This window comes from Protomyctophum parallelum, assembly GCF_964188405.1.
Source record: "Protomyctophum parallelum genome assembly, chromosome: 8".
In the NCBI taxonomy this organism is placed as follows: Eukaryota; Metazoa; Chordata; class Actinopteri; order Myctophiformes; family Myctophidae; genus Protomyctophum; species Protomyctophum parallelum.
Genome location: NC_139703.1, coordinates 31,241,375 through 31,263,225, shown reverse-complemented (window position 1 = coordinate 31,263,225; position 21,851 = coordinate 31,241,375). Strand labels below are relative to the sequence as shown.

Genomic DNA, 21,851 nt, shown 5'->3' with positions numbered 1-21,851 from the left:
ATTATAAACTCCCCCTTCCCTTTATAAAAAAACAAAACAAAACACAGACCATACAAAAAACAGGGCACACAAATAAAAGGGATGAAAATGAAAGGAAAAATATGGGTAATTATTTTAAAGAATTATAATTAACTAGAAAAAGTGCTCCTCTGGGGCCAGGTCAGGTAGATTTTTGTGGGCCAGCAATGCTCGGAATACGCCAATCGGGATGGAATATCAAAAATCAGACGCACCAGTCTTGATCACTTGACTATAGAGATAATGGCCCAGATTTTGAAGATGCGTTTTACAATGGGGTAATACATAAATTGGCCTCGCTCTGCGCACATTCGTATTATGAAAGGCATATCGGCCCGTGTTGAACGCACACACATATGGCATACGGCGTTCCTGAATATTTTAGCATTGTGGGAGTGTCCATATGTTAATTATTTTCGCTTTGCGCAATTTGCTATTAAGCCCCTTGACCTAAAAACACTCAGCGCATAACGATTAGACGTGGGTCTGACCACCTCATAAACGCAAAAAGCACTGTTTGATTGTACACGTGAGCGGCTCTGGGAGGCTGCTAGAGTGTTGCCATGTCTGTTTATTATAAGCGGCTTCTTTTTCTGTAAAGTTGCTTGTAAATATTGGTAGTTGTACTATTTGTGGTTGCTTTTCTTGTTTCTAAAGTGGTTATTTGGGCTTTTCTCCTAATGTTGTTTAAACCAGTGATCCTCACACAGCACATTCCCATGTCAAGGATCCCCAGATGAATGCATTTGCCCAACTAAGGACGGCTAATCCAAAAATTAAATTAAAAATGTCCAAGATTACTTTTGAAAATAGCAGATCTATACCAGCTCACAATGCATCACATTCATTCATTAAAACTATGAACTCTGACTGCAGGGGGATATATATAATGATCATTATAACAATGTGCAAGAACATATTTAAAAAGAAGGAAGAACTTTATATTTGTGGACAATCAAAATATGTTTTTTTATTTGAATGTGGTGTCATTAAAATTAATCTGGATATGGCAGACTCACTATCTAGAAAATAAAAACATGGCACTTCATTTAAAATAGGTTACAGACCCCTGTTATATGCGCTTCTTTTGGGATTATTTTTATAAACCTATTTAGTTGTTTCTATGGGACATGGCAACAGAGCTCTCTGCTGCGGCAAAGAGAGAGGCTTTCTTTGGTAAAATGTTGAGATTAGAAACGGCCATAATTCTTACATTTCTCAACCTTTAAAAAAAATAAAAACATCTCCATAATCCTTGGGAAGTTTGCTTTCATACGCTGTATCACACCCGATTCAAGTCTTCTTCAATAAAATGCTACGAGCGAACTCAGCGAAGACCATACCATCGGGGCCACAGCATTACGCAGCATGCATTCAACTCATTCCTTCGTCGTGACTTGAATGAAATAAAATATAATAAACGTTATTTTACTGTTGTTTTTCAATAGAAACAAATAAAGAGCGTGTGTAAGCTACTGTGTGCAAGTGCAACAGTGCATATACATGCATGCACTAGGCTATATTTCTTCCGTGTCGGGATGGTGATTGAGCTCTTCAAGTTCACAGCCCGTTTGTCTTTCATAAAAAAACGTTGATATAAGCCTATAAACACTCATGGTTCTCTCATTTCTCAACCGTTTTATTAAATGTAAAAATCTCCATATTCCTTAGGAATCTTGCTTTCATTCGCTGTATGGTACATGGTTCTATCGTTATCGAATTAAACAATATCAAACGAACTTGCATGTTCGGGGGTTAGACGATTCTGGGAACATTACGTATGGATTGCCAATTTGCCAATATGCTGCTATCTACTCGCAGTTCCATTCCGATCTGAAAGGTATAGGTGGGTCTGTTCGTTTGAGGCATAAAGGTGATAGCATGCAGTGCAATAGGAATAATTAACCCAAATGTGACAAAGGCATGTCATGTCTTCTATGGTGCCAGCCTGAAGAAATGTAATACCACGATCCCCAAAGGGCGCATTCCGTATGTGACATCAGCTGACTGGTAAAGAGAATAGTACGGACATGTTGATTGGGTACGTCTCAAACACTCCTTAAACACTCCCATGACTAATTCACGTCCGTTTTGCGCACTCCACGGGGTGTCGAAAGCGCTTCTTACCATGCCCATAATTGTTATATGACATTCCACACGCCCCCACCTCTTAAAACTGTAATATTATATATAATATTGTTCCACTTGCATAATCGACCCCAATGTGTACCGATTTGTAATATATATAATAATAATTATATTTTTTTGTGCAAAAATCTGCCTCCTGGTGGCACTATAATAGGGGAATGAGGATATGAAGTGTTACTCTGCACAGATCAGTGCAGTTCTAGGTAAAACACAAGTCGGCCTGTTATAGCGCCACCATGTGGCTGATTTGAAAAATGTGTGCACCCACCTGTGATGAACCAGCTGTGATATGCCATTCCGTATATGAACTGCTGGAAGAAGGACCTGGAGAAAGAGAATGACTTGTCACCTTATATCCATAAGTAAATAAATACTGGAGCATTGCAGTGTGTTTGTGTACATACAGTAGCATCTTACTTATTGTTTAGTTATCATAGTTTTGCAAAGCTTACCAAGCAGCTGCTGATGTCCACCAAGCCAGGTTCACAAAGTCTGCAATCGTAGGCTATACATGCAAAAACAGAAAACAGGGTTAATCATAGCACACTATGTATGTTCTTATAATTAAATACACACACACGCACGCACTCGCACACACATATGTGTATCGTACGTACAACAAAAGTTCTTAGTGAATAAGTCCTTATTATTCTTATTATTTTTCTCCTGAAGCTTAGCTGCATCTCTCTACTCTTAAATGTAAACCTTAATATTTAATTTCCCTCGCAGAATCAATACAGGTCTGTCTGTCTGTCTGTCTGTCTGTCTGTCTGTCTGTCTGTCTGTCTGTCTGTCTGTCTGTCTGTCTGTCTGTCTGTCTGTCTGTCTGTCTGTCTGTCTGTCTGTCCGTCCGTCCAATCTGTTCATACTATAACTATGAACCGTTATCTGTCTGTTAACTATGTAAGCATCATTCCTGTGAATGTCTGTCATTTTCTTACCACAAAAGCAGCTCTGGGCGCCGCCCCGTGGCTGTTGCTGGGCACAGGGTCGCACACAGACTGGTAGTCGTTGGACAGCTTGCGGTTGTAGAAAGAGTTGTTATAGAGAGCGTACATCAGGTAGGGGTCCACCTCACTGAAGAACATGCCGACCTGGAGGTGGACAAGGGCATACAACAGTCTAGATAAGGCCGCACGATAATATCGTTATCATGTCGTTATCGAGGTATGAAACATGCGAGAGTGAAAAAGGTCACTTCACGTCACCTTGTTCCAGTCCTCTTTCTGGTTGGACATGATCAGGAATCCTCCGTCGTCGATCAGGTAACACAGGAGGTCCTGCAAACGGACAGCGTGCCTCGTGAGAAGCTTATCCCATTAACCCACAAGTAAGACGCGCAAACGCGTGAAGCGAACGCAGCTCGTGTGTGTGTGGTTGTGTGTGTGTGTGCTACAGCTGCGCCCTGTGTGTGTGTGTGTGTGTGTGTGTGTGCGTGCGTGCGTGCCACAGCTGCGCCCTCTGGTGGCGGGCCGGTGGTGTAACAGCGTGACACCACACAGCGTGACACACACACACACAGACACTCAGCCCCTGCTGTCATAGTAAGTGGCTCACTGCGTTCGCAATTATGACCTGAGATAAGATTCTAAAAATGTCTTCTACATCCTTACAGTTTTCTGAAAAAGCTATGTTTCTGTGTCAGTCGATCTGCTATTTTTCAATAGCTAAAGCATAACGTAATGCTAACACCAAAAGGGGTTCCCGCCCCCAAAATGGGTTAAGACCTTTGAGGTGATTCTACAAATACCTTCTAAGTCACTGGTTCTCTTCTCAAAGTGTTTTGTGCCAAGGACCCCCAAATTGATAAAAGATTTGTGTATTGTGTTAAAAAGAAAAAAACACTTTCAAGATATTTCATTAATGTTCAAAAATAGCAGATGTACAAGCTTGTAGATCTACTATTTCTAAATAGGTAAACACACACATCAGATGCAGACAGTATAGTTCCTAGCAATAGCATCAGTCTAAACAATATAAGATCTGTACATTGAACCTATAGGATACTACACAATGAACCTAGCATCTGTATACATAAAATGCTTACTCATGTCATACGTGTGTGTGTGTGTGTGTGTGTGTGTGTGTGTGTGTGTGTGTGTGTGTGTGTGTGTGTGTGTGTGTGTGTGTGTGTGTGTGTGTGTGTGTGTGTGATCAAATGGAGGAATAATCATTATGCATATCAAACAGGGGATCCTTGAAATAAAAAGGAGAATCACGTCTGTACAGTGTGCTAAATAAATCAATTCCACTCCCTGCAATTATGCTATAGTAGTGCATGTGACAACGCATGGCCTTTAACCCGGAGCCCACAGAGCTCATTGAATATGTCACACAATGACAGACTTACATCACTGTTGGCTTCACAGTCCATTTCACATCCGCTGTTTGGTCCACACTGCCACAGTAAATACAATGACATCGTATTAAATAAAGGAACGATTAAATATCCGGATGAATTTACATGACACTGCAATGTATAAACAGTAACACTCTGTTACTAAAAGTAAAAGTCCAGTAATCAAAATGTAATTGAGTAAAAGTACAAAAGCAGAAGTAAAAGTACCATAAAATTGTCCTTAAGTACAGTATTGGGTAAATGTAACCACTGGTTTTGTATGGACGTTGCATTAGTCATGATTATGGTACCGTGTTTGAGCCTTGGCGGTTATCGGTGTGGTTGCTGGCCAGGATCTTGAACTTGTCTGTCCACGCCTCCAGGTCCAGCTTCACTCCAACCACTGGTAGGAAAGATACACAGAAACAACAGAGAGAGAGAGAACAAGAAACGAGCATGCAGACACACATGCACGTGCCAACACACACACACACACACACACAAACAAACACACACATAACGTTAACACACAAAAGAGCACAAACAGAGAATGATAATATGCAGGAGTTAGATAAAAAACTTTTCGCATCAACACAGTGGGAATTCTCACTGCGAGTGTGAGTGCTAAACCCTAAATCCAGCATAATTAATTAGTTCCAGTCAATAGAAGAATAATTACCACTTTTTATCAATTTGGCCAAAATAAAAATAAATAAAAGCCAAATAAATAAAGTGCAAAATGTGAGTTCTTTGTCCTCTATTGGCAACGATATGTTAGCCTGGTGAGATAATTCCTTCAAAAATCCACCCGTGTCTAACAGTGAGGAACTACTCGTTTGTCAGTGCTGGGCCCACCTGCGGGTTTGACGGTCTTCCCTCCCACGGTTATCTCCACCGCCGTGCTAACCAGAACTCCTATGGTGTCGTTGTCTGGGTTGAGCTCCTCGTCCCTCGCTGCCATGCCCAAACAAACACACAGGCCAGTCACAAACGCCGTTAACACAACAACAACACGCTATGTCTTTGTTGGAGATACAGAACGGCCAGCGGTGGGAAAAAAAGTACTCACGAGTATAAAAACAAGTAGCAAAACCATAATGTTGAAATATTATACAAAAAATATATATATAGTAATAATCCTGTAACTTTTACTTCAGTAAATGTAGATTGGCTATTTTATAAACTAAATAAATCCCAGATATTAAGTGGTTAATGTGCGTTTTCTAATCAGAATCAGAAGTCTTTATTGCCATGACATGTAAACATGTTAGGAATTTAGTTTGGTGGGACAGCAGAGTACAACATTAGGACAGGTGCAAAACAGGACAATGAATGCAATGAATAATTAATAAATATAAAGTGCAGAGAGTTCAAGTGTTCACATCAGATCAGAACACAAGTCAGTCCATTTCACTGAGTGGGATGGAGGGGGGATGAAAAGGGGTCAGGGGGGGACACCAGCAGCATTGAGGAGGAATAATCTAGATCTGCAAAGTAACTTGTAACTAACACTTTCAAACAATTGTAGTCGAACAAAAAGTATTAGCCTCCGAGATGAATTGGAAGTATTGAAAAGTTGACATACTCAATTAAAGCAAAAGTACCTCAAAACTGTACGTATATAACAGTACTTGGGTAAATGTTCTTAGTTCCTTCCCTCCGCTGGCTATGGCCAAACTGTAAGAGCGTGGCTCACCTGTACGATACGGCGCTCGGAAGATGTAGCCCTTGTTGTCCAGACTGCGTCGGTAATAAGTGGCGTTGAAAGGCTCGGGGTCCTCCTCCCAGCTCTCTGCAGCCCTGAGGTTGAACACCACAGACAGGGTCAGTAGTCCACCATCAATCTGTGACCGGCACCCATTTACCAGCCCGGCTCACAGCTATCTCACAAGTTTATGGGCCATTTCAATCTGTACAACTCCACATCAGTGTGTGAGAAACAAGCCAACAGGTCTACTACAAAAAAGCCCAAAAGAAGCGATCCGTTTGACGTCTTGGAAAGAAGTGGTGGAAGTTTTTGAATATTTTCAAACATACAAAGCTTGTGTGAACATAATAGTACATACTTGTTGGGAAAGACTCTTGTGAGACCTCCATCTGTCGCAGCAAACAGGGCTAGAAACCCATACCTAGGGGAGAGGAGAGACAGGAAGATGCTAAGATGTAAAACCTTTGTGTTCCCCCCTGGAATGGTCTAAAGCAGAAATAAATGTTTTGGTCCGGCCCGAGAACGTCAGTTCGGGTTGGGTACGCGATGAATTTGAGAACTCTACCGACAGGATACTATTCCAAGTGGGCCCAGATCCAAAAAAGCCACCGGAAGCAGTCTATGAGACTCTACTCACGTGTTCAAATCTTTATTCTTCCACACCTTCTCCACCAGTTGTCTGATGATGCCCGTGTCCAGAATCAAGTTATGAAGGAGTAGATTATCACCTGGACAAATTGAAGACACGATAAACACAGAGTTAAAAAAAAGAAGAAGCAAAAAAGCAAACCAGGAGACATTATGTGGATCTCTGGATCCACATAATGAACTCGGACTTCACGTGACCACCAGTTTATTACATATCTATGACGTGTACAGTGCAAGGAAGGTTTCAGCGATATCACAGCCCCAATGATTATAAAATGAAAGTTAAACACAAAAAAAGAACAGTGGAGATACTTATGTGACCTACTAGCAGACAGTGTGCATACAAAGTTTGGCGCTGATCACACAACTCGGCCCACCGGTGCATCAAGTGGCCAGTCCAGGCCTGAATAACATTTGACAAACATGAGTGAGTGGAGAGAATAAGACGGGCTCACATTGTTTGGAGTCGGGCGTCTCCTTCTCCATGAGAGCGATGAAGTTCAGCAGGAACTCTGTGTTGTTGTTGGTGAGTTCTAGATCATTGCAGTATTCCCTGAGGACAGATGAGCCCACACATGCTTGCTTTTAGATTCAGGAGAGAACGTTGAACACCATTGCGCACACACACGCACGCGCACACGCGCGCACACGCACACACACACACACAGGGATACCGTAGGATATAAGGCCTGATTTGTACCGAGTTGTGCGCCAGTGCCGTGCACCTAAAATAGCCGATCTACAAGCACACAATGCGCCACAGATCAACGTGTTGAGATTGTCGGTCTGCTATTTCAGGCGAGCAACACGCATAAATCCAGCATAACACTACTTTGGGATTCATGAGGGGATGCACGTCCTATAGCCACAGTTTCTTACACAGCGTGCACGTCCCAAGGGCATATTCCAATATGCTGACGGCAGAGCTGTCAGTCAAAGTGATATATGGATTGGATTGCTGAGCACAGCAGAGGCAGAACAATGAAGGCGAGAGTTTGTTTGTCGGTCCTTCGGAATATAAGGTCGCAGTCTGAGGTCTGCGATTTTATTGAAAAGAAGGAAAGATTTGTGCATGCAAACAGCATTTTCAATCTTTTGTTTTTGTTATCACAAAATGTACTTGTTTGTCGCAATTGTCACCCAAGTCTCCAGTACTTCGTATAATAGCTAAATGTATATAACAGATACAAACATGCAGCATGACCATGGCAGCATGCAAAGGGGTTTTGGCATGCTACTTATATGAGAGAGATTAATTAAATCATCTTATTATGGTATAGCGCTAATTTGGGAGAAAAACCAATTGATTAGGCTTATGAAGCATTCTATTTTATTACTAGTACTACTACTACTTATTTGGTTTGATAGCTCTGACTGATATATTGATATATTTATTGGATAATGGATACGGAGTGTGTAAGCAGCACATTCGAGTTTGAACTAATAGTTTAGTCCAACTAAGTAACACAATTATATTAAAAGCGTATTAGATTATCCATTGTGTTTGTGTCTACAGTGTTATGAGTAAAGCTGTCAATTAAATAGGAGTAGAAAGTACAATGGGCCTCATTCACACTAGTTTATGTTCATATTTTGAACTCAAAAGAGTCTGATTCGTCAATCTTTTTTTTCTATGAATTTCGATGGATGTCTGTTCAAAGTCACGTCTGCTCGGAGGCGGACCAAAGCTGTTTTGCTTTATTCTTCATGCCAAATGTGCCCAAATTAACACACAAGAATATCTATTGCTTGAATGCATATTATAGACACAGATGGAAATTCAACCGTTTGTATTCCTTTTCATTTGAAGCATTGCGTATCTGATATTGGCTGGATTCCAGCATCATCTCTTTACCTCGGCAAAGGTGAGTGCAATTGTTCAGTAGAAAGGGCTTATATAACATCCATTCCAAATTAATTAGCCTTTGGTCGTGAGGTTAAACTTTGTAATCTAACTTCTTCTTCTCATTACCCATGAGAGTTGGCTATTATTTCATAAACGGATCCATCGTGTGAAGGACTCAGTTGCAAACTCGGTGCGTCCCGCTACGTTGTATAAGTAGATTAGTCCATTTTTACAGTGCTTTTTCAGTGATGTCTGAGGTCGGATGTTACCGGTTGCCTTGTATGGTCGTGGTCGTGGAAGAATGCAAATTCACCTGTGATCCGCATCAGGGCTGTACACCCCCTTTTGTGAATCACATATCAGGTTATGCTTAGAGAACCCTCCTTTACACACTATATACGAACAGCTCAGTGAATGAGGCCCAATATCTCACCCTGAAATGTCGTGGCATAAAATGGAAATACTCAAGTATAATGTATAAATTATGTGTCAAATCAAGTGTAATGTATAAATACCTCAAAATTGTACTTAAGTATGCAGTACTTGAGTAAAATGTTACTTTCCACCACTGCTTGTAGCAGTTCTAACTATAAGTGCACAAAACCACACAAAATGAAAAAGAAGAAAAAAAGGAGAGACAGAATGAAAAACAACCATTTTACACACAATGCAAAAACAACACAGATGTCTTAAAATGAAACGTGTATCTCAGGAGAGTGGATAATAAACACACAATAATGGTGAGGGTTGAAAGAGATGGAGCAAACCCCAAACACAGATGCCCATCCACACCAGTGGTTCTCAAAGTGGGGTCCAATTAAGGACCCTCAGGGTTCCTTGAGAGGGTTCCAAATGATAGTGTAAAAATGGCACCAAATGGACCCTTGCGGGTCTGTAACTCTGAGAGTTCGCATTCGGCTCAAAAATGAAAGCCTGCTGAAACCCATTGGAAGATCTGGCATATACTGGCAGGAAGCCCACTTCCTTGTATTTCGCTAACCAAATTTGGTGAAGTCAGTGTTCTCCGCTGTTTTCTACCGGGGAGGGGGGATGCGGTGAACCAATAGGATCCCACCGCCTGTTTTGGCAATCTCCGAATGCTACAGTATTCTTTGAGACACACATACGGGTATTTCGGGGCGTGTCTGAATACGCCATTGCTTCATGGGGTGAAAACAACACAGCTTACCATTTTTACGTCATAGCGCATATATGGTGAAGTATAGTATTGTAGTGCAGGTGATTGCAACAACCACCGATGCAGTGAAAAATGAAAACGGGACCGCCAAATATTCAAAACTTTCCTCGATTCTGCCAATAATCATATTGTTTGAGACACGCATCCGAGTTTTTGCGGGGTTAAACAAAGAATCACGTGACATTGATCCCCTTCCCCTATTCGCTTAGAGATTACGTATAAGTGTAGTCAGAATAATATACTGTATAGACTCTGAAACTACACCTCCCGAAAGCTGAGAAATGAAACTGTCACCGGTCTTTTATTTCACGAAAATATATTTTACAATAAAAAATATATATTAAAATTTTCATTGAAAGCAAGCATGTAGGCTACATGCTTCGATTTACAGTAGGACATGCGCCCTACCGTGCTCCAGCCTGCTGGATGACGGAACATGGAAGAATTTGGAAAACTGTGGGAGGTCTGGCTCGCGGGACTATGGGTCGTTTAACCCATGAAAACCTGGGAAAGCATCTGTGTCATTTTAGATTTTAGATTTCAGAAAGGGCAGATCTACAAGCTGCGAGCTTGCAGCCTACGTACATAGCTTTTGTATTTTTGATTTATTTTTAAAGATACCTTGAACGTGTTTGGAAAATGTTGAATCATTTCAAATTACGAAAAAGCATGAGAACTAGTGAGAATTAAGGCGTTCTGTGTAGAATCCTCAGCCTCAGTCTTAATGGGTTGAAAAAACAAAAAGAAAACAGGTTTGAGAACCACTGATCCACACAATGGGAAGACAGCAAGCATTCACACAGGGCTACCTGGGCGCTATGAACACATGTCCTTCAGATTCAAAACTGTTTGGCAGCAGTGATTCAAAATCTGCAACAGAAAGGGGGAAGATTATCTGGGAAGAGCCACGCGCCGAGCAGCGGGTTGTGGGGAAAAAAAACAAACAGAAACAGCAGTTGTTCTTCAGAGGTGCAGGGGCGCAGAGAAGGGGACCGTACCATATAGCAACACTGAGGAATTATGGGAATACACCAGCGTTAGCCAATATGGTGCCTCATCAAATATTAAACCTGAATCGACTCAAAACCCGATTGCCGCTGCCATCGCAGCTTTTTTCTTTGCTCATCGTACAGCGATCTTTAGTGTGATTTTGTTTTGGGATGTCTGAGAACTGACTTACACACGTCAAGAAGCAAGTTCTCAGACAGAAATGAACCACCAAACAAGTGCTTTTTTGTTTCAGGCAGGCATCAACATGGCCAACTATTGCAGGGGGGGGGGGGGGAGGTGGGTGGCGCAGGGGGTCCTGATGGAAGTGGTCACCCCTCAGACTGGCAGGGGAGAGGTCACAGGGAGACACATAATGAGAGGAGGTGCACTGCATTGTGAAGGGCATTTGGAAGGGCAACTATAGGCAAAGAGAGAATCCTAAAGCAGACGCCACAATTTACGCCTATATATCCAGCATTTGTTCTAGTGTCTTCACTTCAGACCTGCAATTGGGAGACAGAGCACGAATGGAATGTTATAACAGCTAACAGAAGAATGGAGTGCCCAGGTAGTATTGCGCCCACAATGCCTTGCACATCCGCGTCAACGTTTTAGCTGTGGCTGGTGACGTGGCCGTGGCTGTGCCCTGCGGGCAGTCTGAGGGGTGAGAGGGGAGGGGGGACACAAGCTGATGGAGACAGGGGATTACAGTGGGGGACGGGGGGACTGACGGGGGTGGGGCACTCTGACACCCAACAGCATGACAGGACCTGGGTCCGCAGGACGCCTCCACCAGAGAGCATGATGAGGCCTTTTATTTACCCTTCGTCAAGGAGATCTACGTTACAGTGAAGTCAAGGCGCTTTAAGGTTTATTTCTGTACTCTATACTTAAGTCTATCTACGGTATACTCTATAGCCGATGTATTTTCCAATGTTTTCTTATAGAGGTTCTGGCAATTCACATTTATTTAAACATATCATTTGGCTAGAATATGTAATGAATGAATTGATTACATTAAATTAATTAATACATCATCTTTAATAAAATAAAATAAAATGTGTCTATAGTATTCTATGTTCTTCTGTTATAGTTTGCTGTTTACACACTATTCTGGACATGATAGGTGTCAATAGGTGAACATCCAGTGACAGTAGCAGAACTACAAGCTCTAGAAGTAAAGCTGTGAGCTTGTAGATCGGCTACTTTCAGCAAAGAGATGTGGTGTAGAGGAAAAAAGGATGGGGCCCAAGTATAGACCCCTGGGAGACCCCGGTCAACTATGAGTTTAAGTATTTAGAGCTCTTATCGTCTCGGTTACATTAGGGTATTCATTGTTTCTTTTTGTAGATCCATCGAGTAGTTAGGACACGTTTTGGCTAACGTGACAGTTTAAAGAGAATGAAAGAGAGAGAAAGACAGATCGAAACGGAGGACCTCTACAGAAGCCACGAGGCAGAAAGGGGTAGAGGGAAAAAGAGGAGAATGACTAAAGACAGAAACGTGACTCGAGAGAGAAATGTGAGAGGACAGAGAAGAGACCCGTTTGGAGATACTCCACAGAGAGGGTTGGGGACAAAAAGACAAGTTTAAACAGAGAACATGAATGTCTGTCTTCCGTCGGGATGTAGGAAGATGTTTAGTTGTGTGACTGGAGCACAGGAGACGTTGGACATTGGAGGGAGAGCGAAGGTTGGAGGAGGAGGAGGTGTGGGGGGGGGGGGGGAGGGGGGAGGTTTAGGGACTGGAAGAGCCATTGTGAGAGAGAGATGTGGGATCTGAGCTGCAGCAGAAGAAGGGTGGGGTGTGGGTGGAGGAGGGTGGTGGTTCCGCCTAATGTATATGCTCCGTCGCACGCAGAGAACGACCAAGAATAGCCCAAACTACAAGCACGTAGGTGTTTGCTATTCATGGCGTGTGACGAAGTAGTATGAACCAGGCTTTTCAGAGGAGAAAAAAAGGAGGATAGAAGAGTAGCAAGAGGAGAGAAAGAAGTCTAGGACGAGGTCAGACGAGGCAGGGACAGAGGCAAGCAGGCTGGGGACAGGACAGGTGAGGGGTTGGGAGGGGGGGGGGGGGGGGGGCAACAGCAGAGAGGTTGAGGACGAGAGGGGTGGGGGGGGGGGGGGGGGGGGGTCAGCGGTGAGGGAGTATAGGAAGTAAAAGGTAAGAAGACGTGGACCAATATGATGTATACTTGCCCGGTGAGCGGAATCCAGCTGGAGTAGAAGTGAGCAAGAAAAGAAATAGGGGAGTCGGGTGGGAAGGGAGGGTCACAGACAATATTTTATTCAATTACTGGCTTGAATAAAAATATTGTTTTCTCAAAAAGGAAGGAAAACCAATTAAGTCCAAACGAGACATGAAAAGAAAAAGCAAAGACACGAAAAGAAAAAAATAAAATAAATGAAGAGCAAACGTCTTATTTGCGAGAGCAAAACAAGGAACTGAAGAAATTAACGGAAAATGATACAAAAGGAAACAAAAACAAATGTTCAAATACAGACAAAAAACGGCACTGTGAAAATTGGAGGAAACTCACAAAAAACAAAATACACAAAGCAAGTCAGGAAAAAGAGGGTCTGGAGAGAGAACGAATGAGCGAGACAACAGATGTCTCCATTCAGACTCACAGAAAAGCCCACAACTCCCACAGTGGATGAAGGTCTTATGTGGGAGTTCCCATACTGAATGATTCCAAAGACCAGAGAACATCTCACAGTCAGCAGTCCAACAGAAAACATTCACACACACACACACACACACACACAGAGAACTAACAAAACGAAGATATACAGAGAAAATATATAATAAGAAAACAAGAAAATAAATAAGTAATCAGAAGGAAGTGAAAAGCATGCCTGTTTTCACAGTTCCATTCAGAAAACAAACAAACAGACATCAAAGACTATGAACGACACGGGGATGCTTCAGAATCATTACTTTTGGTCGGTAGAAGAGGCGAGAGCATTTGGCACAAAAAAAAATAATAGCACACGGTCACCATTATTTTCACCTTTTCCTTAACACACAGTTAAAACCACAGCTTTCACCTTTCTGACATTTCAGCGGTTTGTTTTTTCCTTCAGCGAGAGGGTGTGAAGGAAAAAAACATCACCGGGTTGACCAGCACACAGCATGAAGACAGGAGGGACTTATAGAAGGGGCAGTAGAGAGTAGAGCCTGGAGACCCCAGACACGTTCCTGTGTGGTGGTGGACAGCATGGAGAGAGAGAGAGAGAGAGAGAGAGAGCGGGGAGAGGACAGGACGAGAGGGGCTCCACTTGGATGACTGCAGACCGGAGGACCAAGGACTCGGTAAGAGAGGGACGTTATATTTGGGACAGAGAGAAATACGGATAGAGAGAGAGAGAGAGAGAGAGAGAGATGCATGCTGGGAGTTCCCCAGTACTTACACTGCACCTGTAGGATCTGGTCGCTCAGGTTGGCTTTGATGTGGTTCTCACTGTATGTAGGCAGGACCAAGCCCAGACTGTGAACACACAGACACACGCACAGGCACGCACGCACACAGGATTTAACCAGCACTTAAATAATTTGAACCCTAGCATCTCAGAACATTGGGCAAAAACACAGACATATACTATTTCTGGAGAAGATATTTAAATTTGGAGGAGAAAAAGGAGGGGGCCAATTATAGACCCTTCATGGGGGACTATACTGTCAGCAAAGTATATAGGGTTTAAAGGACCACTTCACCACTTTTCAACTACATATCATTGGTTCATGATAAAATACCACATTGTTTTCCTACTCAGTCTGTGTCTCATATGAGGGCATTGGGCTTGGGAATTGAATTGAATCATTAGGCAGAACTTTTTTTAAACAAGATTTTTTATTTTTTTTATTATCGTGCGACCTATGGCTTCCATTATTGTATTGCAACTTTTTAGGAATAGAAAGCCTGCAGTTTCTATTAGCTTGGATACCCCATCGATGATGTCACTGGTGGACGGGTTTCTGAACTGCCCACAGCCCTCCTGAGACACAGACCGAGTAGGAAAAAAATGGTATCATGAACATTAGTGTTGAAAAGTGGTGAAGTGGTCCTTTAAGTAGTTATTTTTCCTTCCCTGCCCTGGAAATCATTGCATCTATGTACATGGTCAAATAGATCTGCATTGGTGAACACTAGTTTATTTTTTATCTCCAAAGCCAAAGATAGCAGAGAAAAAGATATGTTCACTAGTGTGATCATGTCACATGTAAGAAAACTACTCCTACATAATAAGAGGATTAATTGGGACAAATGGCACACGAGACTGTGACATTATCAGGTTCACACTGATAACGATACTTTTCACGCACCATATGCAAATTAACATTTTATTTACGTAATAGACAATTACATACGACAATTCTACAGCATTACATCAGGGTTCGGTCTGCTGGGGGGATGTGAGGGAAACATCCACAGCCCTGCATGCTGTTGATGTACCGTCTGGTCATTAATTCCTTATCACCACCAGTGGGGATATGTTTTATCCCTGCTTCTGATCCGCGTGAGTCAGACTGAATTTAAAACACTTGTTGTGGCAAATGTGTCTTTCAGACACGATGCCATAGTGCAGACTAGCCGACACTATAGCCTTCCACTGCCTCCTATCCACCAGCATCAGGGTGGCTTGGCTTGAGAGTGAGAACAAGTTGAAGTTGCCTTATTGGGGTTGGCTTCCACAGTGTCAGCTTGATCACTACCAGTTCTGGGTGCCTGGCACACAGCCTCATCCTTCTCTCTCTGACCTTGTCCCGTGACCCACGGAAGGCCTCTGCTCATGTTACATACCAAGTGCCATTTGTAGCATTCTTGTGTAGAAACCTTTAACCAAAATCTAAACTATATAATGTATGTATGCGTGTGTGCATGCGTGCGTCCGTCCGTGTGTGTATGTGTATATACAGTTAGCGCTGGTCCACGTCTCCTTAACGTATATGGTACTTCCTGTGCATGTGTGAAAGGCTGAAAATATTTCACCTGAAAGAAAAATCTGGTTAAAGCCATTTTTCTATTGACAAGATCTTTACAGGGCACAGTTGAGTAACTAAAACATTTTTCTTCCGGTGAAATAGTTTATTTTCTGGCTAAAAAGTACATTTTATATGTGTGGTAGGGGCCTCGGGCAGCACTATAGAGAAAGTAGGCTTTCGACTCCACAAAACAGTCTTTACATTGGTGAGTAGCGAAAGTATTTGTATGCATGACGCGGGTTAAAGTTGAAAGTACCATAGCGTTAAGGAGATATCCTCCTAACACTGGACCAGAGCTAATATACAGTATACATGTACACATACGGTAACCTCATTTTGTGTGTGCTTGAAGTTAGCCTAAGGAACCATCTTCAAGAATATAATGTACAAATTGACTGGAGCATATTATCTGCTAGACTCAAATCGAGAGCATTTCATGTCCTTTAAGTTAGTAGAAATGTGCCGGTTATCGTACTGTATGTGATCACGTGGATTTAGCTGCAGACAAGACCAGCCACACTGCCAGCAGATGTATAAAGAAAAGAACGCACATCAAGCAGTTCTAGGACTGTGGAATATCATAAAATATAATTTGCAAAGTGTTGCCCTAGAGGAAATGTCATTATAACAGAGCCTCAAATGCTCAACTGAGAGTTTCTGAGATGAATAAACCATGCGGTTAATTTGTGCTTAGAATACTGTCGTCCTTTTTATGGGGGAAGGAATATGGTTCCTTAATTTATGGTGATTCAGATGAATCATTTATTGCGTGTACAGGAGGCAAATTAAGTGAACTCTGCTCAGTCTTCGGCTTGGTCTTTGCTTGATAGATGGCGGCCATATTCCTGAATTTACACACATCAGTGTTTGATGAATGACACTTGTCAACCAAGAGTCTTTAACATACAGTATGTCTAACTCATGTGGTCAAGTGAAGGTCTTTTTTGCCACTTTCTCAAACATTTTCTATCCCACACAGTGGTTGGGATAGCGGCCGAGTATCATGTAGCAACCGTGTCTGCACTGAGTGACACTCGACATCTACTCACTTGAGATTGACAGAATCAAACTTCAAAAGGAGTCGATGGAGAGTACAGAATATGGATAGCAAAGTTCTAAAGTAGCATTTGTAGAAATGAGTCAAGATTGAGAAACTGCATGGCCTATTTCTCCTCTAAAATGTATAGATCATTTACAGACAAGCTGCCAGAGACGGAGCGCTGAGCGTCTTGACTTATCCTCCCCGCCTGTCAACTCTCCTGCTGGGCATGCTGGCTTGAACCGCCTGGAGGCTGGAGCTCACCTCACACTGACTGACCACAACTCCAATTATTAATGGTGATATATCAATTGATCTGCCTTTAAGAAAATGTAACATCACAATGAATAGCAAATGCCATGCAATTATATTTGGTATATGTTTTGTTCAACTGAAAACAAGGGAAATACAATTTTTCAGACAAACCTCTCCTTTGGAACAGGGTTGGAGGGACACGCTTCACAAGCAGCAGACATTGAGCAATGACAAGCTTGGTGTCTCGCTCAGTGCATGTGTAAACGTACTCCTCCGGCCATGATGTACTGTATAAGTACACCCCTTGGACATGGTGCTATAGTACAGTATGTTGCAGGGACTTAAGCTACTGTACCTCCAATCCAAGCAGGGAGGCAAGCAATGGGTACCATCATGTACAACAGTCTCTGGTATGACCAAGCCGGGGATTGAACCCGATCTTCACAATCGCACGGCCACTGAGCAGGCTGGCTGACGTCACACTCAGTGCATCTGAAAACCCACATGCATTTACACTAGTGGTTCTCAAAGTGAGGTCAGGGATCCCCAAGGGGTCCTTGAGGCGGTTCCAGAGCGTCCTCAGCAAAATGATTTTATATAGCATCAGAATCAGTTGAATCACCAACTATTGATGTTATACTTCACCTACTCAAAAATATCCTCTTGGAATAATGTAGACATTTTGTGACGCAAATCTTCTCTTCGGGGGGTCCCCGGCACAAAATATTGGGGGTGGGGGGTGGGGGGGGGGCGTGTTTTGAACAAACAACATACCTGTAATCTGTGCCCTCCACAGGTGTCCATGTGTACGTCCGCATCGCCTCATCAATGTACCTCTGTTGAACAAACAATCAACAGAAACAAAGCTCTGATTGGTGCAACAACAGATCATATGCTCAGTGCAAATTGTTTGATCCAAAGCATGAAGACCAGTCTGGAAGGTGCCATTTTGGACGATGATTGAGTCTCATATATTGATGACTTGCCTCATCAACCGACTTAATGAGAGTCTTGATTTTCTTCTGGCCCGGCTTGCCATCAATCATGTCGCGACGGATCTGCACAGACAGGAGAGTGCAAGTGTGTGAGTGTGTGTGTGTGTGTGTGTGCATCATCATACTATAATTCACTCAATGTCTGAATAAATGGATGTCTGAATGTCTGAAACACTGTTTTAGCTTCTCACTGGCTGCACCAATCGCTCCAACTTTTCACACAGGCACTAATTCATAATTAATCTATTAGTGCATTAAAATTTCCCATCTATCCATTTGGCTTACATGGGAAAATGCAAAAACTCATATCAAGTATTTTTCTCTCAGAAACCGTCAGAGCTACAGTTACAACACTTGGAGGGGAGGTTCATAATAATTATTAAAATTAATGTAATGAATAATTACACCAGTCTGCCTCATGGTGGCGCTATAACAGCCCACTTTACATTTCGCCTTATAACTCTTGAACCGTAGGTCATAAAATCAAAATTTCCCTGGATTCCTTGGGTCAAGCGGCCACACCCATTTGACGCCAAATTACACAAATCACCAACGGAATGTCCAATCCACCCCAAATTTCATTCACATCGAGGGTGGTTTAATCAACGGACAACGCAAAGCAATTCCATTTTCATCCATAGGGGGCAGCGCAAATGCGGAATTGTAAAAAGTTTATTGCAAAAACATGCTTTCTGGGGGATAAATCTGCTATGTTTGCGATAGCATAGCCTACGTGCGCTATAGCGAGACCGGACAATTCCCACCCAATCAGTAATGTTACATTACCCACACTGTAATTTGGTATTCACATATTCAGAACGGATAAGGTCTAGTGTGGTTAAAACGATCAAATAGTTTGGTGCTGCTAAAAGCCAAAGAGAATGTGTCCTAAAGGAGAGATGAATGCAATGCTGTTCTCACAGTACCTGCTCCTTGTTGCTGTCCTCCAGTTCTGCATCCAGGAAATCCAGAGTGACGGATTCTCTGAAGTTAAAGATCTGAACACACAGGGTGGGTGGGGGTAATCAGCTACTAGGAATAACAGCTGCTGCTGATGGCGTTGCAACTTTCTGCATCCTATGTCTAATATCATGTTCAATCATTCATACAGTACTGCACCTGCTGCTATGTGGACCTACAAATGTTCAAAGACCTGCAAGCTCACAGCACATCGCATGTGCAACCCGCTGTGAGCTTGTAGATCGACTATTTTCCTTGCACTGCCGTGCAACTGCTGTCAGTATTATGAATGAGGCCATTGTATTGTTGTGAGAGACAACTAAGGCCTGTATGAATGCATTGTATTGTTGTGAGAGACAACTAAGACCTGTATGGATGCATTGTATTGTTGTGAGAGACAACTAAGACCTGTATGGATGCATTGTATTGTTGTGAGAGACAACTAAGGCCTGCATGAATGCATTTTATTGTTGCAGGTCCAGACAGTACCTTTGGCTGCAGGTTGGGATGCAGCAGCACGTAACCGTTTGGATCGATGGCGAAGGTGTAACCGTTGGCTCCAAGCTGTCCCGGAAAGAGAGGCAAAGAAGGAGGCGTTGACTAAAGCTATAATCCGGAAGTTATTTCATGATAGGCCTGTATATTTTTTTAACCCATCTGTATGGCAGAGTGCGTTAATGCAATATAACTACAGTACTACATCTACAGTGTTCTCCCTGCTCTAAATGTAAACCCGGTGTCGGGTAGAAAGCCGTCAGGTTGACTAGCGGTATGTCAATGACCTCTCTCTGTCCAGAAAGGGAGACAGTGGGCATAATACCTACGGACTGCTATCTGCTATTTAAAAAAATAAAATATTGAATCATTTTGAATTCCAAAAAACGAGCGTGTAGCGCGTGGGGTCGCTCACCCGATACGTTGGAGTCTTCCTCTTGATCTCATTGATGGCGATGTCCACTCCCATGACCCCGAGGATGAGCTGGTTCTGTGACAACAACAGCGTTCCCATTGCAGTCATCATTACAGTTACACGTCCGCTTACGCGTACTACTACAAGCATGGCCAAAGTCTGGCCCTTGGGCCAATATCTATATGCACATACGCCATGTTGGAAATAACTCTTCCTACTTCCGGGTGATACTAATAAAGGCTCTGGCGACGGATGCTCATGCTGTGTTCACTGTTCACACGGGCAGAGACAAAGATACAGTCTACTATTCTTTTTCAATGGAAGCCAGCGACATGAAGATGCAAAGATACATCCAACGTTTGTAGCTGCCGCAGCCACAGCTACAAAGCTACAAAACATTTGAGCTGGTTTCAACTTCAGCTACAAAAATACAAAGCTACAAATATGCCTTTGTATCTTTTGCATCTGCCAGTGTGAACGCAGTGTATACTGTAAGAGCAACGTCCCACAGTGTCAGCTAAAGAGGAGACAAGCTGCTGTAATGTCCATTGTCGCCTCAGGGGGGAGCTGTTTGCACAAGTTGAGCAGCAGCAGCTGCCTGGGCTGATGATGACACCATTACAAGTGAGTGATGATGTCCACATGATGGAGGTTCCAGGGATAAAAATATAATCATTTAAACCCTACAGCAGGTACTCAAGCTGCTGTCATGTTTAGCACTCCTTAAACTACACATTTGTCATATTCTCACCATCTCCCCCAGGTGTTAAAGGCAAGATAAGCCACCCTCCCCCCTCCCCCACACCCCAATAAAAATAAATAAATAAATAAAATATTGTACTTGTAGTGTGACTACCTTAGAGTTGTAGGCGTCCACAGTGAGGTTGAAGACAGGCATAGTCCCAGTGATGACAAGGCCCAAACCCTGAGCAAAAAGGGAAAAAAAGAAGTCAATATCTTATTTTGTCACGAGCTGACACATGAGGTTGTAGATCTACTATTTTCACTAGTTTGGGTCCCGGGGGGAAATCAAATTTCTGTTTTGGTCTTGAGCTAAAAAGTTTATGAACCCCTAATAATTAGGCCACGTACCCTCATTTGATACAATTATTTACAGTATGTTTGGGTTCCAAATATACCCTGTATGTAAAACATTTACATTTAATTCTGAAAGTGTACAAATGGACCAGATGGTCCTGGGATCTGATGTTAAGAACCAGTGGTTTCCAAACTATTTTAGGTGATCCCCAGATGTGTAACATTGTTTGCTCACTCAACAGTAAACAAACCAAATTGACCACATTGTCAAAAATTAAGTAAGAAAGTGGCAAAGTATCTGTGGAACCGAGTCAAACTAGATTTAACGTGTCAACTCCTACAATTCCAAGTCAGGCTGGGGTTCAAAATAAATAATATTTTTGTGGGGGGGACTCTTACAGTACAGTACAGTACAGTACAGTACAGTACAGTACAGTACAGTACAGTACAGTACAGTGGACAGATAAGCTGTTATGTGTCTCACCAGCGCGTCCTGATAGACGTTCGTCCATTGGACCTGCTTGGCTTTGGACCCGGCCAGCACCATGGGCCGACCCAGGACATCCAGGTACTCCTGAGATGACAAACACAACACAGTTCGCTCAGACAAGAACACCACCAACAGATTGAGAACGTTAATAGCTTGAGAACGTTTTAGTTACACCTGTGAATATTGTAATTTGTACAGTATAAGCCTTATGGGTTTCCAAGTCTCACCTGCACGTGTTTCTGTGTCTTTTAATAATTGTTAGCTTATGCACTGGTTTTAAT

The 21,851-nt window shown here is 42.6% G+C and overlaps 1 protein-coding gene across 1 annotated transcript in view; it reads right to left on the bottom strand.

The window, feature by feature from the left end:
- Window positions 1-21,851, bottom strand: part of cacna2d2a (calcium channel, voltage-dependent, alpha 2/delta subunit 2a) — a gene marked incomplete at both ends in the record, with an annotated part of 161,527 nt that overhangs the window by 2,553 nt on the left and 137,123 nt on the right. Inside the window, 20 exons of the mRNA XM_083771116.1 lie at window positions 2,435-2,490; window positions 2,619-2,671; window positions 3,108-3,260; window positions 3,375-3,446; window positions 4,517-4,564; window positions 4,816-4,907; window positions 5,360-5,458; window positions 6,201-6,304; window positions 6,571-6,633; window positions 6,850-6,940; window positions 7,316-7,413; window positions 10,714-10,774; window positions 14,311-14,387; window positions 17,952-18,013; window positions 18,164-18,235; window positions 19,099-19,170; window positions 19,622-19,696; window positions 20,043-20,117; window positions 20,899-20,967; window positions 21,565-21,654. Coding sequence (XP_083627242.1) covers window positions 2,435-2,490; window positions 2,619-2,671; window positions 3,108-3,260; window positions 3,375-3,446; window positions 4,517-4,564; window positions 4,816-4,907; window positions 5,360-5,458; window positions 6,201-6,304; window positions 6,571-6,633; window positions 6,850-6,940; window positions 7,316-7,413; window positions 10,714-10,774; window positions 14,311-14,387; window positions 17,952-18,013; window positions 18,164-18,235; window positions 19,099-19,170; window positions 19,622-19,696; window positions 20,043-20,117; window positions 20,899-20,967; window positions 21,565-21,654 — 1,582 coding nt within the window. The remainder of the gene's footprint in view (window positions 1-2,434; window positions 2,491-2,618; window positions 2,672-3,107; window positions 3,261-3,374; window positions 3,447-4,516; window positions 4,565-4,815; window positions 4,908-5,359; window positions 5,459-6,200; window positions 6,305-6,570; window positions 6,634-6,849; window positions 6,941-7,315; window positions 7,414-10,713; window positions 10,775-14,310; window positions 14,388-17,951; window positions 18,014-18,163; window positions 18,236-19,098; window positions 19,171-19,621; window positions 19,697-20,042; window positions 20,118-20,898; window positions 20,968-21,564; window positions 21,655-21,851) is intronic.